The sequence below is a fragment of the Malania oleifera genome, chromosome 1, assembly GCF_029873635.1.
Source record: "Malania oleifera isolate guangnan ecotype guangnan chromosome 1, ASM2987363v1, whole genome shotgun sequence".
NCBI classification, from domain to species: Eukaryota; Viridiplantae; Streptophyta; class Magnoliopsida; order Santalales; family Ximeniaceae; genus Malania; species Malania oleifera.
In genome coordinates this window covers 23,861,914-23,883,126 of record NC_080417.1, presented here as the reverse complement: position 1 = coordinate 23,883,126, position 21,213 = coordinate 23,861,914, and the positions used below count along the sequence as shown (strand labels likewise).

The 21,213-nt window shown below is 35.5% G+C and overlaps 2 protein-coding genes across 2 annotated transcripts in view; one reads left to right on the top strand and one right to left on the bottom strand.

The window, feature by feature from the left end:
- Nucleotides 1-9,673, top strand: part of LOC131167182 (uncharacterized) — a 38,412-nt gene extending 28,739 nt beyond the window's left edge. Inside the window, exons 9-11 of the mRNA XM_058125965.1 lie at nucleotides 64-280; nucleotides 602-792; nucleotides 9,071-9,673. Of these exons, the coding sequence (XP_057981948.1) occupies nucleotides 64-280; nucleotides 602-792; nucleotides 9,071-9,248 (586 nt within the window). The 3' untranslated portion in view covers nucleotides 9,249-9,673. The remainder of the gene's footprint in view (nucleotides 1-63; nucleotides 281-601; nucleotides 793-9,070) is intronic.
- A 6,117-nt stretch (nucleotides 9,674-15,790) lies between these two features.
- LOC131153737 (uncharacterized) lies at nucleotides 15,791-16,987 on the bottom strand. The gene has a single exon (XM_058106209.1). The coding sequence runs from the start codon at nucleotides 16,985-16,987 to the stop codon at nucleotides 15,791-15,793; it is 1,197 nt and encodes a 398-aa protein (XP_057962192.1).
- Between the last annotated feature and the right edge of the window lie 4,226 nt (nucleotides 16,988-21,213).

Here is a 21,213-nt window from a genome sequence, read left to right as displayed (position 1 = left end):
GAGTTTCCATTGTTATTGGGTGCTTAGTGCTTCAGTCTGATGGGTTGGATGGTTTGTGCTCAGAGGTGGAGGTGGTGGGGGTAAAAAATGGCATCATGATGGCAGACGCACACAAAAACATAAATCCATTGACGACTACATCTCATGTGGCAAATTTCTTATTGAGAAGGGGTTTGTGCAAGAAAACAAGCTTGCTGGCTATGGATATAGTGCTGGGGGACTTTTGGTTGCTTCAGCAATTAATTCTTGCCCAGATTTATTGTGTGCTGCAGTTTTGAAGGTACGAGTAAACTGTGTCCTGTTATAACTTTATCCTGGTTGTCCTGATGCCTTGCCTACTTATGTATGGGGTGTTAGTTCATGTAATAGATGTATGAAACTCTTTAGGAAACTAGGTATGTACAGCAGGCAATGTCATGGAAGTTGTGCATTTTGGAAATAGGTGGCTTTGATGAAACAACACCAAGCCTTATTTTGTTGATATGGTCCATATGAACAACATTATATTTAATTTAAAAGCTTTACAAGTGCTTTTTCGTGTGTGTGTGTGCGCTTTATTTATTTTCCCTTAAATAATTTCAATTTTTTTTTTTGGTCTCAGGTTCCATTTTTAGATCCAACAACCACCCTTCTTTATCCCATTTTGCCACTTACTGCAAATGACTATGAAGAGTTCGGTTATCCTTGGGACATTGAAGATTTTTTGGCTATTCGGAAATACTGTCCTTATGACAATATTCAGAAGGGTGCTCTGTACCCGGCTGTATTAGTGACATCTTCTTTCAATACAAAGTAAGAACTCTCTGTGTCATATCTAATTTTCCTTCATTTACGTGGTTACATGAAATTCTTTTTGCCATATATTTCCATGATTCAAGACCATGGTACAATTTCTTCATACGCTGGACAATCACCATCTTCTTTCTTTGTGCTTGTAACCAACCATGTAAAAAATTAAGGCACTTACCACTGCGCATGTGGAGTTGTGGTCATTAATACTATTTTTCATCACCATTTTTGAAAATTTTACAATTTCCTGTTCATGGCATGGTTATCTGTCTAACACTGCATGTATAGGCGCGCTATTGCTAGAATTGGATAAACATTGCCTAGAGTGTGTTGTTTTAACATTGATGCTGATGATATGGGGATTTTTTAATTTACCTTGAAAACCGGTGATACTCAAAACAAAGGTTAAGGATATGGATCTGACATGTTTGGACTCATCCAGCAATACAGTAATAAGTTCAAGTTTCTCATATTTGCTTCAAAATTGATAGAATGTGTATATTTAAAGATATTATGTATAAAACAACAATTCTACTTAAAAAAGTACTTATTTGGGAAAGTACTTATTCTAATTATTTAACTGGAAAAGTGCTGAATAGAACAAGTGCTGTTTGGTTGTGTCTTGAAATAAGTACTGATTATAAGTGCTTATAAAATAAGTAGTGTTTGAACATCACTTTTATTATAAGTGCTGTTTGGATGTATATTATTTTCGTGTGAATAAAGCTATTCTTATATTTCAACATGTAATTAACATATTGTAATATAGAACAAAATAATATATAATTATTGAAGTATGTTAACATTTTTAATTGATACTTTCAGCTTAATGTGTGATCAGTGTTTTAAAAGGCGAAGGCGTAAGGTGATGCGTTTTACCCCTAACAAGGTGAGGCATAAGCCTCAAGGCGTAAGACTTTTGGGAATTTAATTTTTTATTTAAAAAGTTTTAAAAATAGATTATACTTACTAAAAATCATATGAATTTTATTTAATAATTAAAATAAAGCATTTTATTTAAATTTTACCCCTAAAATTAGCCGAAAGATTCTAAGCTCAAGCTAGTTGTGGGGTTATTGGCCATGAATTATAGGGCCACTGCCAAGTGCCCATCCACGCTTTAATATTTTACTCCAAACCCATTGCCTTTCTTGGTTAAAAGAGTTTGACACAGTCATGACTCTCTCTCTCTCTCTCTCTCTCTCTGATATAAATCTGTGAATAGAGATGATTTTTCATGAAGCAGCTGAATGTCGAGAAGAGTGTTCTGCATGAAGATCTGAAGCAGCTTAGTGTTGAAGAGAGAGGCTTCTGTATGAAGATTTGAAGCAGCTGAGGTTCAAAGAGTGTCGAAAATCGGAATTAGGTCTACGACGTGGGAAAGAGATTTCCTAAGAAGTCAAGGGCTCAGATCTGCAGAAGATCTGAGGTTGGTCGATGATTGAAGTAGGTCGAGAGAGAGAGTCATTGTGCTTGATTGGTTGAAGAAAAACACTTAGTGTTGAAGAGAGAGCCTTTTGTATGAAGATTTGAAGCAGCTGAGGGTCAAAGAGTGTCAAAAATCGGAATTAGGTCTACAACATGTGAAAGAGATTGCCTAAGAAGTCAAGGGCACAGATGTGCAGAATATCTGAGGTTGGTTGATGATTGAAGTAGGTAGAGAGAGAGAGAGAGAGAGGGAGAGAGAGAGAGAGTCATCGTGTTTGATTGGTTGAAGAAAAACAACCCAGTCGTCTTGTTGGAGGAGTCTTCCTGTAGAACATCAGAGAGAGAGAGAGAGAGAGAGAGAGAGAGAGAGAGAGAGAGAGTCATGGTGCTTGATTGGTTGAAGAAGTCTTCCTGTAGAACATCAGAGTCTAAGCTCAAGCTAGTTGTGGGGTTATTGGCCATGAATTATAGGGCCACTGCTAAGTGCCCATCCAAGCTTTAATATTTAACTCCAAACCCATTGCCTTTCTTGGTTAAAAGAGTTTGACACAGTCCTGACTCTCTCTCTCTCTCTCTCTGAACTGATATAAATCTGCGAATAGAGATGATTTTTCATGAAGTAGCTGAGTGTCGAGAAGAGAGTTCTGCATGAAGATCTGAAGCAGCTGAGTGTTGTAGAGAGGCTTCTGTATGAAGATTTGAAGCAGCTGAGGGTCAAAGAGTGTCGAAAATCAGAATTAGGTCTTTGACGTGGGAAAGAGATCGCCTAAGAAGTCAAGGGCACAGATCTGCAGAAGATTTGGGTTGGTCGACGATTGAAGTAGGGAGAGAGAGAGAGAGAGAGAGAGTCATGGTGCTTGACTGGTTGAAGAAAAACAACCCAGTCGTCTTGTCGGAGGAGTCTTCCTGTAGAACATCAGAGTCTAAGATCAAGCTAGTTGTGGGGTTATTGGCCATGAATTATAGGGCCACTGCCAAGTGCCCATCCAAGCTTTAATATTTAACTCCAAACCCATTGCCTTTCTTGGTTAAAAGAGTTTGACACAGTCATGACTCTCTCTCTCTGAACTGATATAAATCTGTGAATAGAGATTATTTTTCATGAACCAGCTGAGTGTTGAGAAGAGAGTTCTGTATGAAGATCTGAAGCAGCTGAGTGTTAAAGAGAGGCTTCTGTATGAAGATTTGAAGCAGCTTAGGGTCAAAGAGTGTCAAAAATTGGAATTAGGTCTTCGACGTGGGAAAGAGATAGCCTAAGAAGTCAAGGGCACAGATCTGCAGAAAATTTGAGGTTGGTTGACGATTGAAGTAGGGAGAGAGAGAGAGAGAGAGTCATGGTGCTTGATTGGTTGAAGAAAAACAACCCTGTCGTCTTGTCGGAGGAGTCTTCCCATAGAACATCAGTTGATGGAAAGAGAGCATATGTCGATGTCAAGGAAGCTTTTTTTTGCTCCATAATTTGCACAAATAATGGGATCTGAAATGCGTATGCCTTATTCGTTGAGGCATGAAATGTGTTTTCTCTTTTTCCTGTGCAAGGCACATGCCCAACTCCAAAATGGGTATGCCTTTTGGGACTTTCGCCTTTTACATTATGCCTTGGGGCATTTTACCCTCAAAATGCATCAAGCGGCGCATCAAGAACACCTTTTAAATCACCGTTTGTAATTAACATTTTTATATTTTTAGTAACAAATTAATAAATATTTATATTAATTAACATTTTTAATATTATCTAATTAATGGTCATTCGGGAGTACTTATGATTATTAAATTATGTTTTTAATGAACTAGAATTCTTATTCATATTTTAAATTAACATTTTAATTGTTTTTTGATTGAAAATGTAATTAATACTTATATTATTTGACATTTTTATATTTTCTAATTGACAATTTAGTTAAAAATTTAATGAACATTTTAAACATTGTCTAATTAAAAATTAAATAACAATTTTAATTAACATTTCAAATATTAATTTTTTCAATATTAGCATTAATTATCTGTTGATATTTTATAAAAAAAAGGTTCAAAGTAGTGAAAAATAATTAAAAACATTGTTAATTAAAAATATAACAATAATTAAAAAGTAATTAAACATAAAGTGTTAATATTTCTTACTTGAAATATTATATGTTAATTAAAAATCTATGAAGCATCGATATCGACACAAGACTCGGACACGACATGATACTGACATGGTGATACGAAAATTTTGAAAAAAACAATGTGGATACAACTCGGCAAGGATAGGTTGCACACACACACACACATATAGGCATGTTTTTCCTTTTAGATATGACAAATATTTTGCAATTTCGAGTTAAAATGAATTTAAGAACCATTCATGCAAAATAATCAATTATGCATTTTACAAACCACACGTACAATCATCAACAACATTCATACTATAGAATATTGGCCGAACAACCAAAAAACAACTCAAGAGAATGGCTGATGGTGGGCAATGGGCGTTGCTCATCGGGAAATTAAAAAAGAAAGTAAAAAACAAAACATATTAACCGTGAGTGGCAAAATGGTGTGACTTTATAGAGAGGGGGAATTTTGGGGGTTGGGAGGTCTGATGGTGCTCTTTAAGCCTGGTGCAGTGGCACTAGGACTCCAAAGTCCAACCACACAAGGACCTGACTCCCAATCTCTTGACCCATAGTTAATTTTTTTCTTTTTTGGGTTTCACTAACAGAATTAAAAGGGCAACAAAAATACAACATTTTAGTGCAAGAGTGTCCTGAAGATGTCCTTGTTGTGTCAAAGAAGTCTCTCAGCTGTGTCCAAAAATAAAAATAAATTAATTAATTTCCAATATGTGTTGAATACATGTAGGGGAGTGTTAGGCAGGTGCTAGTATCCGACTATTGTCAGATACGGACACTTCAAGCTTCTAGAAGTATCTGTGTTTCTTAATTAAACCTTTTAATTCATATTAACTTTGTTACCTTAGTTAACAAGAATTTATGTTTACGTCTTTTAATTAACAAAATGAAATCAATTTGATAATCATACAAATGTAAAATCTAATTTCTATAAGCAATAACAACAAACCAAGTCTTTAGTCTCACTAGGTGGAGTTGACTACATGAATATTTTTCTGTCAATTTGCAAGATCATAGGTAAATTCCTCGGACAAATTCAGGGCTATTAAATCCAAAAATATAATTCCTATTAAAAATTAGAAAATAAACAAAAATATTTGGTGTCCAAAGCATTGATTAGGGTGGAGAGGAGGAGGAAGGACTTGCGACGATTGAAGAGGAAGCATTGATGGAGGAGGTGGAGGAAGGGAAGGGTGTAATGATAAAGGAGGAGGAAGAGGAAGGTCTAGGATGAAGCATTGACTAAGGAGAAGGCCAATGGAGGCGTGACAGAGGATATGGAGGTATTTGCGAAGGACGAGAAGGCCCATGAGTGCGCGACAAAGGAGAAGGAGGGTATTGTCCAGGGAGGAGGATGCTCCAGAGGAGGCGGTGGTGGAGGCACCATGGAGGCATAGTTGCACAGATTAGAGCAAGAGAGTGTGGGAGATGAGAATGTCTAAGAGGGAGGAAGAATGGATTAAAATTACAAGTTTGCAATTACACCTCTATAGTAATAAGTGCTTATGGAGACCAAAAAGTAGTCTCATATTACTAATGAAAAAAGCATTTATTTTCCCCAAAAAAAAAAGAAAGTTTTGAAAAAGTATTCTCGGTACTCGTTTTTTACCCTCTAAAACAAAGCCAACTTAAATATACAAAAAATTAAGGAAAATTTTGAAGAGGGAAAATTCAACTAGGGCGGTCAACCACCTATTTCGGCTCCTTTTTCCCTCCATATTGCATGGTGCCCTAATAGGTGGTCAACTGGCCTTTGTAGATGATTGATCGGCCCCGCAAAAATTCAAAATTTTGAGTTGTTAGCTTTTAATTGGATGAGAATTTTGGGCTTGCCACGTGCCTCTTTGATGCAATAACCTCCGACATTGATAGTTGGTGTTTGGTAGTTTTTAGTTGTTATTTTTGAATTTTTGTTTTTGAAATTTAAATTCAAAAGTGGTTTCCCCTCTTTCCATTGGAGGTCTATAAAAAGACCTCTCCATGGATAGTTTTGGGCACATCCAAGTGAGGGCAAGTTTGCATTTTCTAAGTGAGAAGGGACATTAATAGGGTTTGTTTTGAAAAAGAAAAGAAAAAGGAAATCTCTTCCTTTCATTTTTGAAAAGGGCTTTTGTGTTGTGATCTAGACAGTAGTCCTCGCTTGATCTGCATAATAATATTTCTCTATAAGGTCAGTTTCTAACTCTTCTCCCTTTCATACATGGTACTTCGATGTGTTTTCATATTTTTGTTGTGATTTGCCATGCTTTTAATATAATTTCATGTCATTATTTATGTTGTGGGAATGTTAGAATGTTTATGTTCAAGTCCATGAAATAAAGCATGTAAAAATGTTGAAAAATGATATATATAGTAGATTTTACATTTTAGGTGGTCAACCGGCCCATGCAGGCGGTCGACCGACCTTCATCGTTTTTGAAATGTAGTTGTTGGCTACCAAGTGGTTGACCAGTCCTTCGCAAGTAGTTGACCACCGAATCCTGAGAGTAGTTGGTTGAGTCTTCTGTTGATTATATGATGGTTTTTGCAATTTTTTTCATAAAAAAATAGTTTTTTTTCATGATTTAAGCAAGTTTGTCCATGTTTTTTAGTAGTATTCAAGTTTCTCATAAAGTTTTCGAAAAATATTTGGAGTCTAAGCTCTTGATGCGCTTTTGGGTGTTCTTCAAGTTTTACATGAGATTTCAAGGTGGCTTGTGGTTTTCCCACTAAAAATCTGAAAAATTTTTCAAGTTTTACGACAAAAATCATTCTTTCCAAGTAATCACCCATAAAGTCGATTGATGGTAAAGAAAATGATTTTCTAAGTTAAAACTTGTTTTCAATCTTTGTTTCTACAAAGGATGTATTGGAAATCAATTTTTTAATCAATGAAAAAGGAATTTTTCAATAAAGGTTTCAAGTGATTCAAAAGAATTTCAAGTGTTTTTAAGGGATTTTTCCAAAACATTCGCAAAAAATGTTTTCTAGAACTTCTTTTGAAAACATTTTTTTCTAGAAAACATTTTTGGAACTACAAGTGGTTTGATTCCTCCATTGGAGGATTTGTAGAGAGTCTACAATGGTAGATTCAGCCACAACTAAAAAAATTTGGTTTTCTTCATTTGTGTAATTTATTCTCTTTTATTTGTTATTTTTGTGTTTTTTTGAGGATTTGATAAGGAAAAATTAGTGGAATTCCCATGGGTCTTCTGCTTCTGCATGAATTCCATGAAAGCCTTCTCAAATGGGGGGAGGGATGAGAGATCTCAAGGTTTTACAAAATGGAAGAAATGAAAATCAGCACAAGCTGGTTGAATGCCCTCTGCAGACAGTTAACCGCCTATGCTGCAAGTTTAAAATTGGGCTGTTTTTGCCCCCCTCTTGTTTTTTTCCAAAGACCTTCATGTTTTTAAGGGAATACACATACATATAGGGTAAATGCAGCAACTATTTTTGGAATGGGTGGTTTAGGGTGCTAGGACTTGTAAATTTCAAATGGATGAGATTTGAAGGCCTACCTTCCCTATTCACCATGATACTCCTGAACCAGACTTTGGAAAGGAAAGTTTTTCCTTTATTAACCTTTTCTGAAAAATAAAGTAAAGTGGCGACTCTGTATTAATAAAATGATTAAGATAACCAATGAGGGTTATGTTTATTTTGATTTCATACTAGTCACCAATTATTGGCAACCAAAAAAGGGTCTTCAAAATCCGATGTCTACAAGTATCTTTTGTAGTAACTAGTAAGTACTTCTTTAGTTGCAAGCGATATACTACTTAGATATGTGTACTTATTTAAGTATTTTTTTTTTTAATAATTAGTACATTCTTTTAAGATGTTCCAAACGGGGGGGCTTTAGGGTATCTCAATATTTGGCATATCAGATCCTTATAGACAAATTCAAAGCCAATACCAATGCTTGAATCCGTGTAACATAGGTTAACACCATCCAAGCTAAATCTGGCACAATTCTTGTAGCACAAGCTTTTCCAATGTCACACATGCCTTGGACTAAACTTGGAAGTTGTGGCTTATGGACAGTACTTGATGAAGCCCTGTCCATATTTTAGTTAAATTGGTGTGGGTAAGCTGATTTTCTCTCATGGGAGGATTAATTTTTGTCAATTGTGCTCAACTGCCTATGGTGCTTTTCGTGTGAAGAAAGTGCATATCAGTATGCTGCCGCTATTCATTGGTTTACCTTGTAATTGGGATGTACCTTAGCAAATTGAAGTCATTGGCCTAAACAGAAGCGACATATACACGCTTAAAAGATGGTGCAAATTGAAAATGATTTAGCGAGAATCACTTGTGTTTGTGCAGTTGAATGAAGTGAGAATTGTTCAATGCAGTTTTATACTCCCCGCGACACAGCTATCTGCATCGTTTTCATTTAAAACTGCATATTATCCTTTTATTAGAAACAATGAAACATATCTTTTCTTGAAATTTTACTACGCATCCACTGAATATTTTAAAAAGTGAAGGGATATGGTCTTGTAGTTCTCTTTCAAACACAAGAAAACAAGCCTTAATGTTAAGTTGGGCCATTGTAGTTACATGGTCACTAGCTTATGAGTGATGCTCAATGATGTTGTCATGGTGTCCATGGAAATTTTAGTTTAGGGCTCTCTTGTTTAGTGTTTGTTTGTTTGTTTTTGCTCCAGCAGTGTATATATATATATATATTTTCTGCTTCTAAAAGAGCTGATGAAGATCATGGGTTGTTTTATGTTTCCTTGCATGTTTTTCAGATTTGGAGTTTGGGAAGCTGCAAAATGGGTTGCACGGGTTCGTGAACGAACTATTTATGACCCTAAGCGTCCAGTTCTGCTTAATTTGACGACGGAAATAGTGGAGGAAAACAGGTATTTACACTGCAAGGAGGCAGCTTTGGAGACCGCTTTTCTTGTCAAAATGATGAGTTCCTAGAATGGCTGGTTCATGGATAAAGAACTTGATTTGGCGTTTGATTTCGCCTGTTGAGATCCTGAATTTTCTAATATGTAAAGGTCATTGTAGCCCATTTTATTAAGATGTTTTATAAAGAATGTGGTTTTTTGAAATTTTTGACTCACCAGCGGCTGTGGTTGATGGACTGCTAGCTAGAAGAACGTAAGATGTAAAAACTAGCGATGCATATGTAAAATTTAATTAGCTGACAAGATCAGCAAACATGTATGGTGTATGAATCTAGGACGTTAGAAAAAAAGAAAGAATATAACCTGTTAACAGCAAATGTAACAATGGAATAAAGATCTACACACACCATCATCCAAATGGACAGTGATGTGAGTCTGACTTTATTATTTTTTTGATGAATTATATATAGAAAATTTGAAGAGAATTTTGAAGTTTATCCTTTTACTACATGACTTTGGTTTTTATTTTTTATTTTTTATGGTCTGCATATATTTGGAGTTACTCACTTGATGATTGGGTAGTGGAAGAAAATACTTAAATTTTGGTAATAGTTCAATTCGTTGGAAGGTCGTGCGATGAAATGTTTTTTTTGGTGAAAATATTAATGCATGTCATCATTGAACTGTTACTCGTTCTTCTTGTCTTTTTTCTAAACCTTGGGGGAGGTTAGTGTTTTTTACCCTACAAATTGTTATTTGTAATATCATAAATAGACAATATTATGATAATTAATTTTATTATTATAAGTAGTAATTATTTATTATGCTTTAACTTATAAAAATTTATTATTAGTTAATATTGTTAGTAGTCTTATTAATATATGCTTTTTCCCACACCTTTAAAATAGTCATGTTTTTTGAAGAAAAAAAGAAAGAAAGAAGCAAGTTGTTATTTTTTCTATATGTTAAAATTTACACGATTTATGATAAATTATGGGTGTAAACTAATTTAATGAATTATATTTTATTTTAGAATTGAACATCTTTCACAATCTTCGATTTTGTAGTATTTATCTACAATCTACTTCTTTACTCTTCTTTTCATATAACTCCTTTAATTTTCCTATAATTTTATAAATTCTCTCTTATAAGAAATAGATAAGTTTATAATATTATAATTATTAACTACAATAATAAAATTAATTATCATAATATTATATATTAATTTTATTATAATTAATAATTTATAAGTTGAATATAAAAATAATAATTAAAACAAACAAAAACCCTCTAATTAGACCAGTTACCTCCCCACTCGACTTACCCCTCGATCTCCAACGCTTTTGAGGTTCGGGCAGCAAACCGACCCACCTTCCCTCCTTCGATCCACATTTTGAAGCTTGAGACAATATTATTGATCTGCATCTTCAAGATGCAGACAACACCATACGTCGTAAACTGTTTTATCTTGATTCTATTTTTGTATTTTCATTTTTTCAAAACCCCAATTTAATAAAAAAAAAAAGAATTGATTTCAGATTGTTACTTCCATTGGAGCTACAGCAGGTGTAGTTTGGTGAAGGATTTACACATGCCATCACCTAAATGCATACAAACAACTTAGGAACACAAAATGTAATCTATAAATTAAATTGTTAACTCCCAATGATATGTAATGAAATTTGAACTAGTGTCATAAATGTAATTTCCTTAGGAGATTAGATGTAACTCCTTGTTAGCAAAGCAATTTGATTTTAGTACGGTTCTACTAGATTCAATCTACAGAGAGAAGAGATGTGTGCCTGATTGATTGCAGACTTCTCCTGCTTTGTTGTATTGAGGGGAAATTGTTGCCCAAGAATTGGACCAGACCATTATTATGATTGTGAAAATCCAAGAAACTACTAATTGAATTCCATAAATTTAATGGACATAAAACCATAAAAATAATGGGTTGACAGCAAATAAAATGCTGCTCGGTACTGAATCTATAGCTACAAAACTGAAGAATAATTGAAAATGCTAAAGTAATAAAACTAGAAATTAAACACAAGTTTGTATTCAAAATATGGAAGTGGACAATATTGCAGTATGAAAAATACTTTTAGGTGCTCGCCAAAAAAGAAAAATATTGAGAGAAAGATAAACTCTAGCAATAAAATGGAATTCAAGACTTGTCTATGTGAGGAGGGGCAAGGAAAGGCCGGGCAAGGCATCTTATAGGATAGCCTAATGGCCCATTTTTTAGTCCTACCTTTAATTCTAGTATGGTATCATATATAAATAGCAAAAGAACTCCTCTTATGACTAATATAGGACTAGCAGCTTCCTGCAATTTGATGCATGCTCACACAATTTTATGTGGGACAAGAAGCAAAAAGCCTTGAGAAGATCCTTGTTAGGGAATATTAAGAAGAATTTGATTGGTGGTTGTCGGATTTAGTTAGTAGTTTACTATGTTTTTAGCATTAATTAGTATAGGATTATATGTATATTGGGGTTACTTGTAATAATAGTCTAATGTAGGGGTTTGTACTTCATGTTGCCTTAAGGGTATATGTGTAGTTTCATGTGAAAAGGATTTCTTATCAAGTAGTGTGTCAAAGACATGTTGTAGCCAGTTGATGTTGAATTTCAATTGAATTATGAATATGGGTTTCCTTTATATCTCCTTTCTCCTCTCTTCCTAATGTAGGACGGGACTAATTGACCTAGTCCTATGCTTCAACCCTCACACAAGCACATATACTCAAAACACTTTGGTTTAAGAATTCAATTAACATAGCACCATAAATTATTTGACATTTCACATGTTATTGGATTTTTGAAAAGGTGTATGATGTTGCCCAGCAAATAAGTCCCAAGGGTTCCTTATCAAGGGATATACCAAGCTTTATGCGGAAAGATGTTAATCTCAAAGTCAAGATTGCAACTTCTAAATTAACAAACTAATATTCATACAATTGATTTTAACTAGCAAGTGTCAGTATTGCAATTTATGGATTCAAATGGGATATTCAATTATGGGATTTTAAGCTACTTAGCAATGGTTCACAAAGTAAAGTAAGAATTCAAACAAGTACTGAATTTACTAAGAGATTTGATGGATGACTTGACGTTGCTCAACACGAGTTAGATCATATCATAAGTCTTTCGTACAAGCTTTGAAACACCAAGACGAATGCTGCTATGGAGTGTAGGGGAGGTGGCCGTGGGGTGTATCATGGTGGTGGCCATGTGGGTGTTTTAGAGGGGAGGCCGTGTGGGTTAGAGGGAGGAGGTGGAGATGGTATCGTTAGATAGAGTGGTCTCTCACCACTTGATCTCTGGAGAGAATGCCGTAGCCTCACACTACACAATCGATAGATTGAAATTTAAGCTTCAACAATGGATTTTCTTTCAATATTCAAACATAAGCTGCCATAAGAGTTCTTACAATGAAATATATAAAGCTAGCATGGTGGGGGGGGGGGGGGGGGAGAAGACATTAAACAACTTACACTTCCCACACAAGCATGGAAGACAAAAATAATAAATACTCTCACTAACTATTAACACATTTAATACACTCACAACTTACTAAACACACACATGCAAGCTTAGTTGTCTTGCATTATTACAAATTAAATATGAGACATATGCCAAAAGGTGGTCTAAAATTGTGTGGGCCCATGGAGTTGTGTGGGGGTTTGCATAGGTTTTGAGGTGGAAATTGCTTCAATACTTCACTTGAGTATTCAAGCACTTAATAGTCTTGAAATAACATATCCAAGTAAAATATAAAAATAACATAACTATAAAGTCTTCCATTAAAAAGTATTCCATCCAAATAATAGATGATCTTCAAATAATCCCACGTGTACCTACAAAGCAGTTATGAACAATAGGGGACATCTGGAGGTCGTCCATGTGTCACCATATATGCAAAGGAAATGGTCAAGGCCTGTTGATCCCTATTATCTCTCTAGGCCGAAAATAATTCTTCTTTGAAGAATGAGAAGTGATGTACTGGGAATACAACTCCGGGTTGAGATGAAGGAGGTCTTTTTTAAGAATCCAGCTCCTCTTGGAAAGTGGCTTACCTCTCCACTTGACCAAGAAATTTTGGTATGATCTTGCTCATGTCAACGTAGTCTTGTAATCCAAGATTTCTTCAATCTCATCAAGGTTCTTTGGTATAGGTGAAGGTGGAGCAAAGACAACATTAGGTTTTCATGCTCATGAGGAGTGAGGAATGGAGTAGGATCATCTGCAAGGTTAGAATTAGAAGGCTCCACAAAAGATGATGTTTCAAGAAAAGGGGTTAGATCTTCAACATTAAACACATTGCTTATGCCAAAATCAATAGGAATATCAAGCATGTAAGCATTAGAACTAATTTTCTTTAAAACTATGAAAGGTCTCATCTTTTCAGCATGCAACTTTCTTATCTTTCCTAATGGAATCCGCTTGGGATGAATACGAACCATAACCATATCACCCTCTGAAAATTCTTACAACCTATGATGTATATTAGCACTAGATTTATACTATTTATTATTCAAGATAATTTTAATTCTTATTTCAGAGTGTAGATCTTGTATGTGCTTTGCAAAAGTATCAACTTATTCACTCACTTTAGCCTGTGGAGGTAATGGGATGAGATCTATGAGCTTCTTATGTTGGTAACCAGTGACAACCTGAAAAGGACTCAATCTTGTGGTTCTATTCATTGAACTATTAAATACAAATTCAGCCATAGGAAAACAAAAATCCCATGAACCCATGTTTTCACCCATTAGACATCTCAATAGGTCACCTAAGCTCCTATTAACTACCTCAGTTTGCCCATCAATTTGGGGATGGTAAGCACTAGAACACTGGAGTTTGGTGCCTAACATGACCCACAAGGTCTTCCAAAAATAACTCACAAATTTTACATCCCTATTAGAGACAATGGTCTTGGGAAGACCATATAGCCTTACAACTTCCCTAAAGAAGATAGTGGCAATTTTGTATACATCATGTGTTTTATTGCATGGAATAAAGTGTGAAATTTTAAAGAATCTATCCACAACAACAAACACAGAATCATTCCTTTTAACAATCCTAGGGAGTCCTAAAACAAAGTCCATACTAATGTCCTACTAAGGGGTATGAGGTACAGGTAAAGGAGTATAAAATCCAGTATTTTGCTTCCTACCCTTTACAATTTGGATGTACCATAATGAGACACAATTCTAGCAACATCCTTTTTCAAATTAGGCCAAAAGAATCTATCCTCTACCATGGCAATGGTTTTATCTCTACCAAAGTGACCTGTAGCACCACCTATATGCAATTCCCATATCAACTGGTCACATAGAGATGTAGAGGGTATGCACAACCTAGTTCTTTTAAATAGGAATCCACCATGGATCACAAAAATAGGATGCGATCTAGGAAGTCCCTGTAACAGGTTAGAAAAGATGTCACTGAAATTAGGACATTGGGAATGTTCTTTCTTAATACTCTCAAAGCCTATGACTCTCACCTCTAAGGTTTGTAAAGTTGCCACAACTTGGCTCAAGGCATCAACAACTTTATTTTCAACACTAGCTCAGTGTTTGAGCATAAGAGTGTACTGCTGAATATATTCAACCCACTTTACATGCCTATGATTCAATTTCTTTTGGGTGCTCAAATATCTAAGGGTCTAGTGATCAGAAAAGAGTACAAACTCTTGTGGGAGTAAGTAATGTCTCCACTGCCTTAAAGATTAAACCACAACATAGATTTCCTTATCATAGGTGGAGTAATGCTACTTTGCATCATTTAGTTTCTCACTAAATAAGGCAATAGGATGACCTTCTTGACTAAGCACTCCTCCTATGCCTACACCAAAAGCATCATAAGTTACTTCAAACAATTTCTAAAAATCGGGAAGGTGAAGCGTGCTTTTGTCATCCTGTCTTTGATGTCTAAGAAAGATTTGGTTGCAGCTTTAAGCCATATGAATTCGCCATCCTTAAGACGATTTGTGATGGGTGCCATGATGGTACTAAAATTCTTAATGAATCTTCTATAAAATGTAGCTAAACCATGGAAACTTCTTACTTTATGAATATTTCTGGGATAGGCCAATTTTTAATGGCCTTGACCTTTTCAAGGTTAACAGAAAACTCGACTTTCAGACACAACAAATCCTAGAAAGATGATCTGTGAGGTCATGAAAGTATACTTCTTTAAGTTTGCATGAAGTTTTTGCTACCTTAGCACTTGAAACACTCTTTTCAAGTGAACTAGATGTTCTTTCCTTGTTTGGTTATAAATCAGTATATCATCAAAATAGACAACAAGGAAATACCCAAAGAAAGGTCTCAAGATTTGAGTCATCACTCTCATGAAGGTGCTAGGTGCATTAGTGAGACCAAATGGCATCACCAACCATTCATACAAGCCATCTTTGGTTTTGAAAATAGTCTTCCATTCATCTCTAGGTCTTATTCTTATTTGGTGGTATCCACTTTTAAGATCAATCTTTGAAAAGATCTTGGAACCAACCATTTGATTGAGTATATCATCAAGCCTGGATATGAGAAGCCTATAATTGACGGTAATCTTATTAATGAATCTACTGTCGATAAACATTCTCTATGTTCCATCCTTCTTAGGAGTAAGAAGGGTGGCACATGCACGTGGGTTCATACTCTTTTGAATAAAACCCTTACTTCTCAGCTCATCAACTTGCCTTCTCAATTGCTCATGTTCTTTAGGATTCATCCTATAAGGAGGCAACTTGGGTAAAGATGATCCTAGAGCAAGGTATATGACATGTTGAATGTATCTCATGGGAGGCAATTCATTTGGAGGTTCAAAAATAACATCCTCAAACTCAGAAAGTATGGGTGACACCTCAGGTGGTGTTTCATGTTCAGGAATAGAAGAGTCATTCTCTTTGGTCACCACGACATAGACTACTTGTGTTCCTTTGCTTTCTTGCTCAAATTGTTTTTTTCTTAAAATATGCAAAGAATTTCCAACCTTTTCTTTTCCTTTCAAGTCTTTCTTTTTCTTGTCTTGTTTGTCCTTTTTAGGCTCAAGGGGACTCAAGACAATATTTTTCCCATTACACCTAAAGGTATAGGTGCTAGCATGACCATTGTGTGAAACATCAAGATCATAAAGCCAAGGTCTTCCTAAAAGAATATGGGCAACATCCATAGGAAGGATATCACACCAAATTTCATCTTCATAGTCTATAATTTTAATGGGGACTAAGCACCTATGGTTGACGGGCATTGTTGTTGCATTTACCCAAGCAACTTTGTAAGGATGGGGATGGGGTTCAACTTTCAAATTGAATTTTTCTGAAGCTGATTTTGAAAATACATTTATGCAATTCCCTTCATCAATGATCATTTTGTAACTTTTATTCCCACACTTAATGTAAGTATGGAAAATAGAAGTGTGATGCCAATCCTCTTGTTCTTGAGGGGTCACCATGATGCATCTTATGACATTAACATTAGCATTTTCATCTTCCTTAATTGATAACTCATCCTCACTTGCTACTTCCTCGGGGATATAGGGTTGTTCTTCTCTCGAATCTTCCTCTTCATTCTCTCTTTCAATTGCCAAATTTCTATTTGGGCATTGCTTAGCAAAGTGGCCTCTTTTGTGACACTTGTAGCACACATCAATCCCAGAATTTTCTTCTCTCGAATCTTCCTCTTCATTCTCTCTTTCAGTTTCCAAATTTCTATTTGGGCATTGCTTAGCAAAGTGGCCTCTTTTGTGACACTTGTAGCACACATCAATCCTAGAATTTTGTTTCGAGGACCCATTCATGGTGCCTTTATTTTGTCTAATGGTTGTTAGATAGTGGGATTGCTACCTTTAGAAGTTACTTGACTCGTGCTGGTGGGTCTAATATTCTCATATGATGTGGTATTTATTTGATAAGTATCATTGGAATTGTTTCCAAATTTCCTTCCCATTTGAGATTTACTCATTTGCTCATAGTCATGTGCCAATTAAATGCATGCTCAAGTGAATCAATGTGATGGGGGTTTCTCTTTTCTCAGTTCAAGTTTCAAGCCAATCCTAAAACGAGAAATTTGTTGGCTATTAGTTTCTTCCACACCACACCTAATAGAAAGTTCATCAAATTTGCTCATATATTCGGTCACACTCAAACTTCCTTGCCTAAGGCTATAGAGATGATCCATGAGACATTTTCTATAATAGATTGGGAGATACTTTTCTTTCAACCTTTCTTTCATCAAATCCCAATACACTATAGGCCTATGACCAAGGCGAGCTTCTTGTCTTTCGACATTCACCCAATGAAGCTTATGTTGACTTTGGTGTATTCCCAAGAGGGGGAGGGGTGAATTGAAAATTTAAACTTTCTTCCTAGGATAAACTAGATAATAACAATGTATACACAACCTAGGGTCTGTCTATGCAATTTTCAAATGTGTAGATAAATATAATGTGGAAATTAAATCAAACGCAACATTCACATTATAACAAACACATGCAGGAATATAAATTACGAAAATATAAACAGTGCACACATAATATGTTATTGGGGTTTGGCCAATACTGCCTATGTCCTCACCTTTAGCTCGCAAGCCCAAGGATTTCACTAATGCTCACTTAACGGGTGGAGCGACACCGGTTACAACCAGGTCAAATTCCCAGGGCTGGCCTCAACCTTCACAAACTCTCCTTGCGGGGCTGAGAAGGCCCTACCAATACTTACGGGGTAGATCAACGCTCCCTCAGGCCACACCTGGAATACAATTAATGAATACAATACAAACAGTGTACAAAGTGTATGCTTCTCCAACAAAAAGATTTGTACTAGTATCAATTAATCAATGCACATCAATAATATAGGAACTATAAGCTCTGTGATGTATGTGTGCTATCAACACTTAGTATAATGTATATTCTCAAATATGCACAAGAGTGTATAAACTAGTTTTTCTTTGAAACACAATATAGAATATCTCAATATCAAACTAGGGTTTCAAAGATGCTAGCTATAATGTTCAAACATAACAATATTTTCTTATTGTAGTAAGCACAAGAGTTGTTTGAAATCAAGTTTTTAAAATATTTTTGCACACAAAAATATGGGCTAAGGTATCTTGCAATATCAATGCAAATACCTAGAAGCCACTAAGTTTTCCCCACACAAGATTTATTAGATTAAATCAGTGCGAAAACTTATTCTTGACTCTCAAAATCAAAATCAATAAATAAATAATACAATGAGAGTTTTAAGCAAAATGGAATGGAGTATAATATCTCTAGGTACTCTCACAAGGCTTGGATTAGCAAAAGGGAAGTAGTATGAGCAAAAAATGATTTGGAAACTTGAGAGAGTTTTTGGCTTAATCCTTTTTGCTAATCAACCCCTAATCTTGACAAATGAAGACATATATATAGAAGAAGGGTAAATTATAGCCATTGGGGACTTAAAGGGAATTTTAAAATTTGTTTTAAAAGAGTTTAAAGAATTAACCCCTTTTTTACCCTTAATTACCTGTGGTAATTATTTACCAACCCGAGAGTTTCGGGTGCCCGACCTGAGGTTTGGTCGCCCGAAAAGACATATAAAGAAAAGTGATTTTTGAACGTTCAGGTGCCTAAGGAAGGGGTCGATTTGCTGAACTAAGGCGATTTCCAAAAGTCTATGATTCAGGTGCCCGATCCTAAGTTAGCCAAATTTGAATGTGAAGTTCGGGATGCTGAGTTGGTGGGAAAAGGTAAAATCAAGGTTTGGTCACCCATGGACGCTACGTTCAAAATGGTTTAGTCGCCTGAAACTAAAGTCTACGTTTTGACTCGTCCAGGGTTCGGTCACCCGAGGTGTTTTGAACACCCAGGGTTCGGTTGCTCGAAACCTCACAATTTTGCCCTTTATGTCCATTATTCCCTTCAATTAATTCCCCTGATATTATAAGTGATTTTGGGGACATCTTACGTGCTCGTGTTGGGACCTTAGGTCTTTCTAGGGTCATTTTGAAATGCTCCCAAAAATTTGGCGTTGGTCGACCGAAGGGTGATCCCTAAGATCTTTCTAAGGTCTTGAGCTTATAGTCCTATATGCATGATATGCAGATTATCAGAAACCCATTTGAAATGAAATTATTACAAACCTAATAATATTATAGCAAATAATAAATGTGTTAGGGTCTTCATATTTCTTCAAGTTGCTGCATGATATCAATGTGATCCAGCTTAATATGATCCTGCACACAAACTTGAAAGTCATCAAATACCAAGAGTATTTGTCATTATCAAAACCGAGTATGACCTATAAGGTCAATAACTTAGCTTGCCCAATTAACCCCATTTTTTTAAATCTCACTCATTGCAGGTCACTCATCTTATACCAATCAAAATATGAATCCATTTCAGCCAACCAATCCTAAAAATTTTTTGGATCCATTTGACCATCATATGTAGAGGCTTCAATTTTCACTATTTTCATCACATCCACATTCGGATCATGATTTTCCCTACGATATGGTCTCCTTGGTTGATATTCCTTTTCATCATAATCCTCATCATTCCAGTGTGGAACATAAGGGTCATGATGTTGGAACCTTCTAGGAGCATTTAGTCTTTGTGGGGGAGGAATGGGAGGTCGTTCTTGAGGTGGTGTCCTCTCTCTTGGAGGATGATTTTGCTTCCTAGAGTGATGGGATGCAAGCTCATTGTCAAGCTTAAGGGGCCATCCTAGATTTTCTTGTGGTGGGTTAAGAGCTAATTAAACTAGCTTCTAGCCTCTCAATTCTTGCAAGTGCATTGGTCAAGTCTTGGGTTAAGACATGGACTTAGTCTTGTAGGTCATCTAAGAGTGTATCACGGCCATATCATTCATATGACCATGATAACAATTCCTGGCTTGGGTTTCCATCAAAACACAATACTCCTCCTTGGAGGTTTTTCCCCTAAACCTAACCAAACTAATGTTCCAAATATCAAAATTTAGAATCTGTGTAGGCTGCTCTGGACCAATTAGTCGACTGTTTAGGGTAATTAGTCAACTATTTGGGGCAATTAGTCGATTGTTTTAGACAGATACTATTTTACCTATTGCTCTAAAGGAAAATGGGGCATTGAGGATTCACCTAATCCAACCTAAGCTTTGATACCAAGATCAATTAGTCGACTGTTTCAGACAAAGACTATTTTTCTTACTACTCTAAGGGAAAATGGGGCGTTGAGGATTCGCCTAATCTAACCTAAGATTTGATACCAAGATGACGTAGGATAGGAATAATCGACCTAGTCCTACGATTCAACCCTCACACAAGCACATACACTCAAAACACTTTGGTTTAAGAATTCAATTAACTAACATAAGCACCATATATATTGTTGGTTTAAAAATATTGGTGTTAAATATTATTTTTTATTCTAGATCAAAACTTATTGATGTTAAATGTGATCGGATTAGAGATTCTTTAGATTCTAATTCGTTAGAAATTAATGCTGATGATAACAATTCAAGTATAATGCTAAAATCTTTTTTAAGGGAGAAATTTGGAGTTTGTTATAAGATTATTAGTATAATAAAATTATAATATAATCAAAAGGGGAAGATTTGTTTGATTTTCCAGTTATGTAGAGGATGACCTACATATATGGGAGTGGACCACTTAAGTGTCTTAGCCTTTGCTCAAGTGAAGGGTGATACTTATTTAGTCATAACCCAATCATTTAGAAGTTCATGCATTAGAATTTGAATTAAGCATAGGTTGTAATTTTTTATTGACACATTTGGAGAAACAAAATAGATTGTTTGTGAAGTAGAAGCTTGTTGACAATCTTGGTTAATACATGATTTTATAGTACACTTCACCATGATCAAGGCAAGGGTGATTCCTTGTGGCCTTAGAGATCTACACGTCTATAGCACATGGCTTGGGAGAGACAAGGAGAGAGGAAAAGGTAAAATTATTAGTGAAATTTTTGGGATAAAGGGCTCTTTAGTCAATTTGTACTTTACGATGTTGTTTCTTATTCGATTGTGCTAAAAATTTGACATTACA

Bases quoted from the DNA above. Each gene is read 5' to 3' on its own strand.
- LOC131153737 (XM_058106209.1), bottom strand. From the start codon at position 16,987: ATGAATGGGTCCTCGAAACAAAATTCTAGGATTGATGTGTGCTACAAG.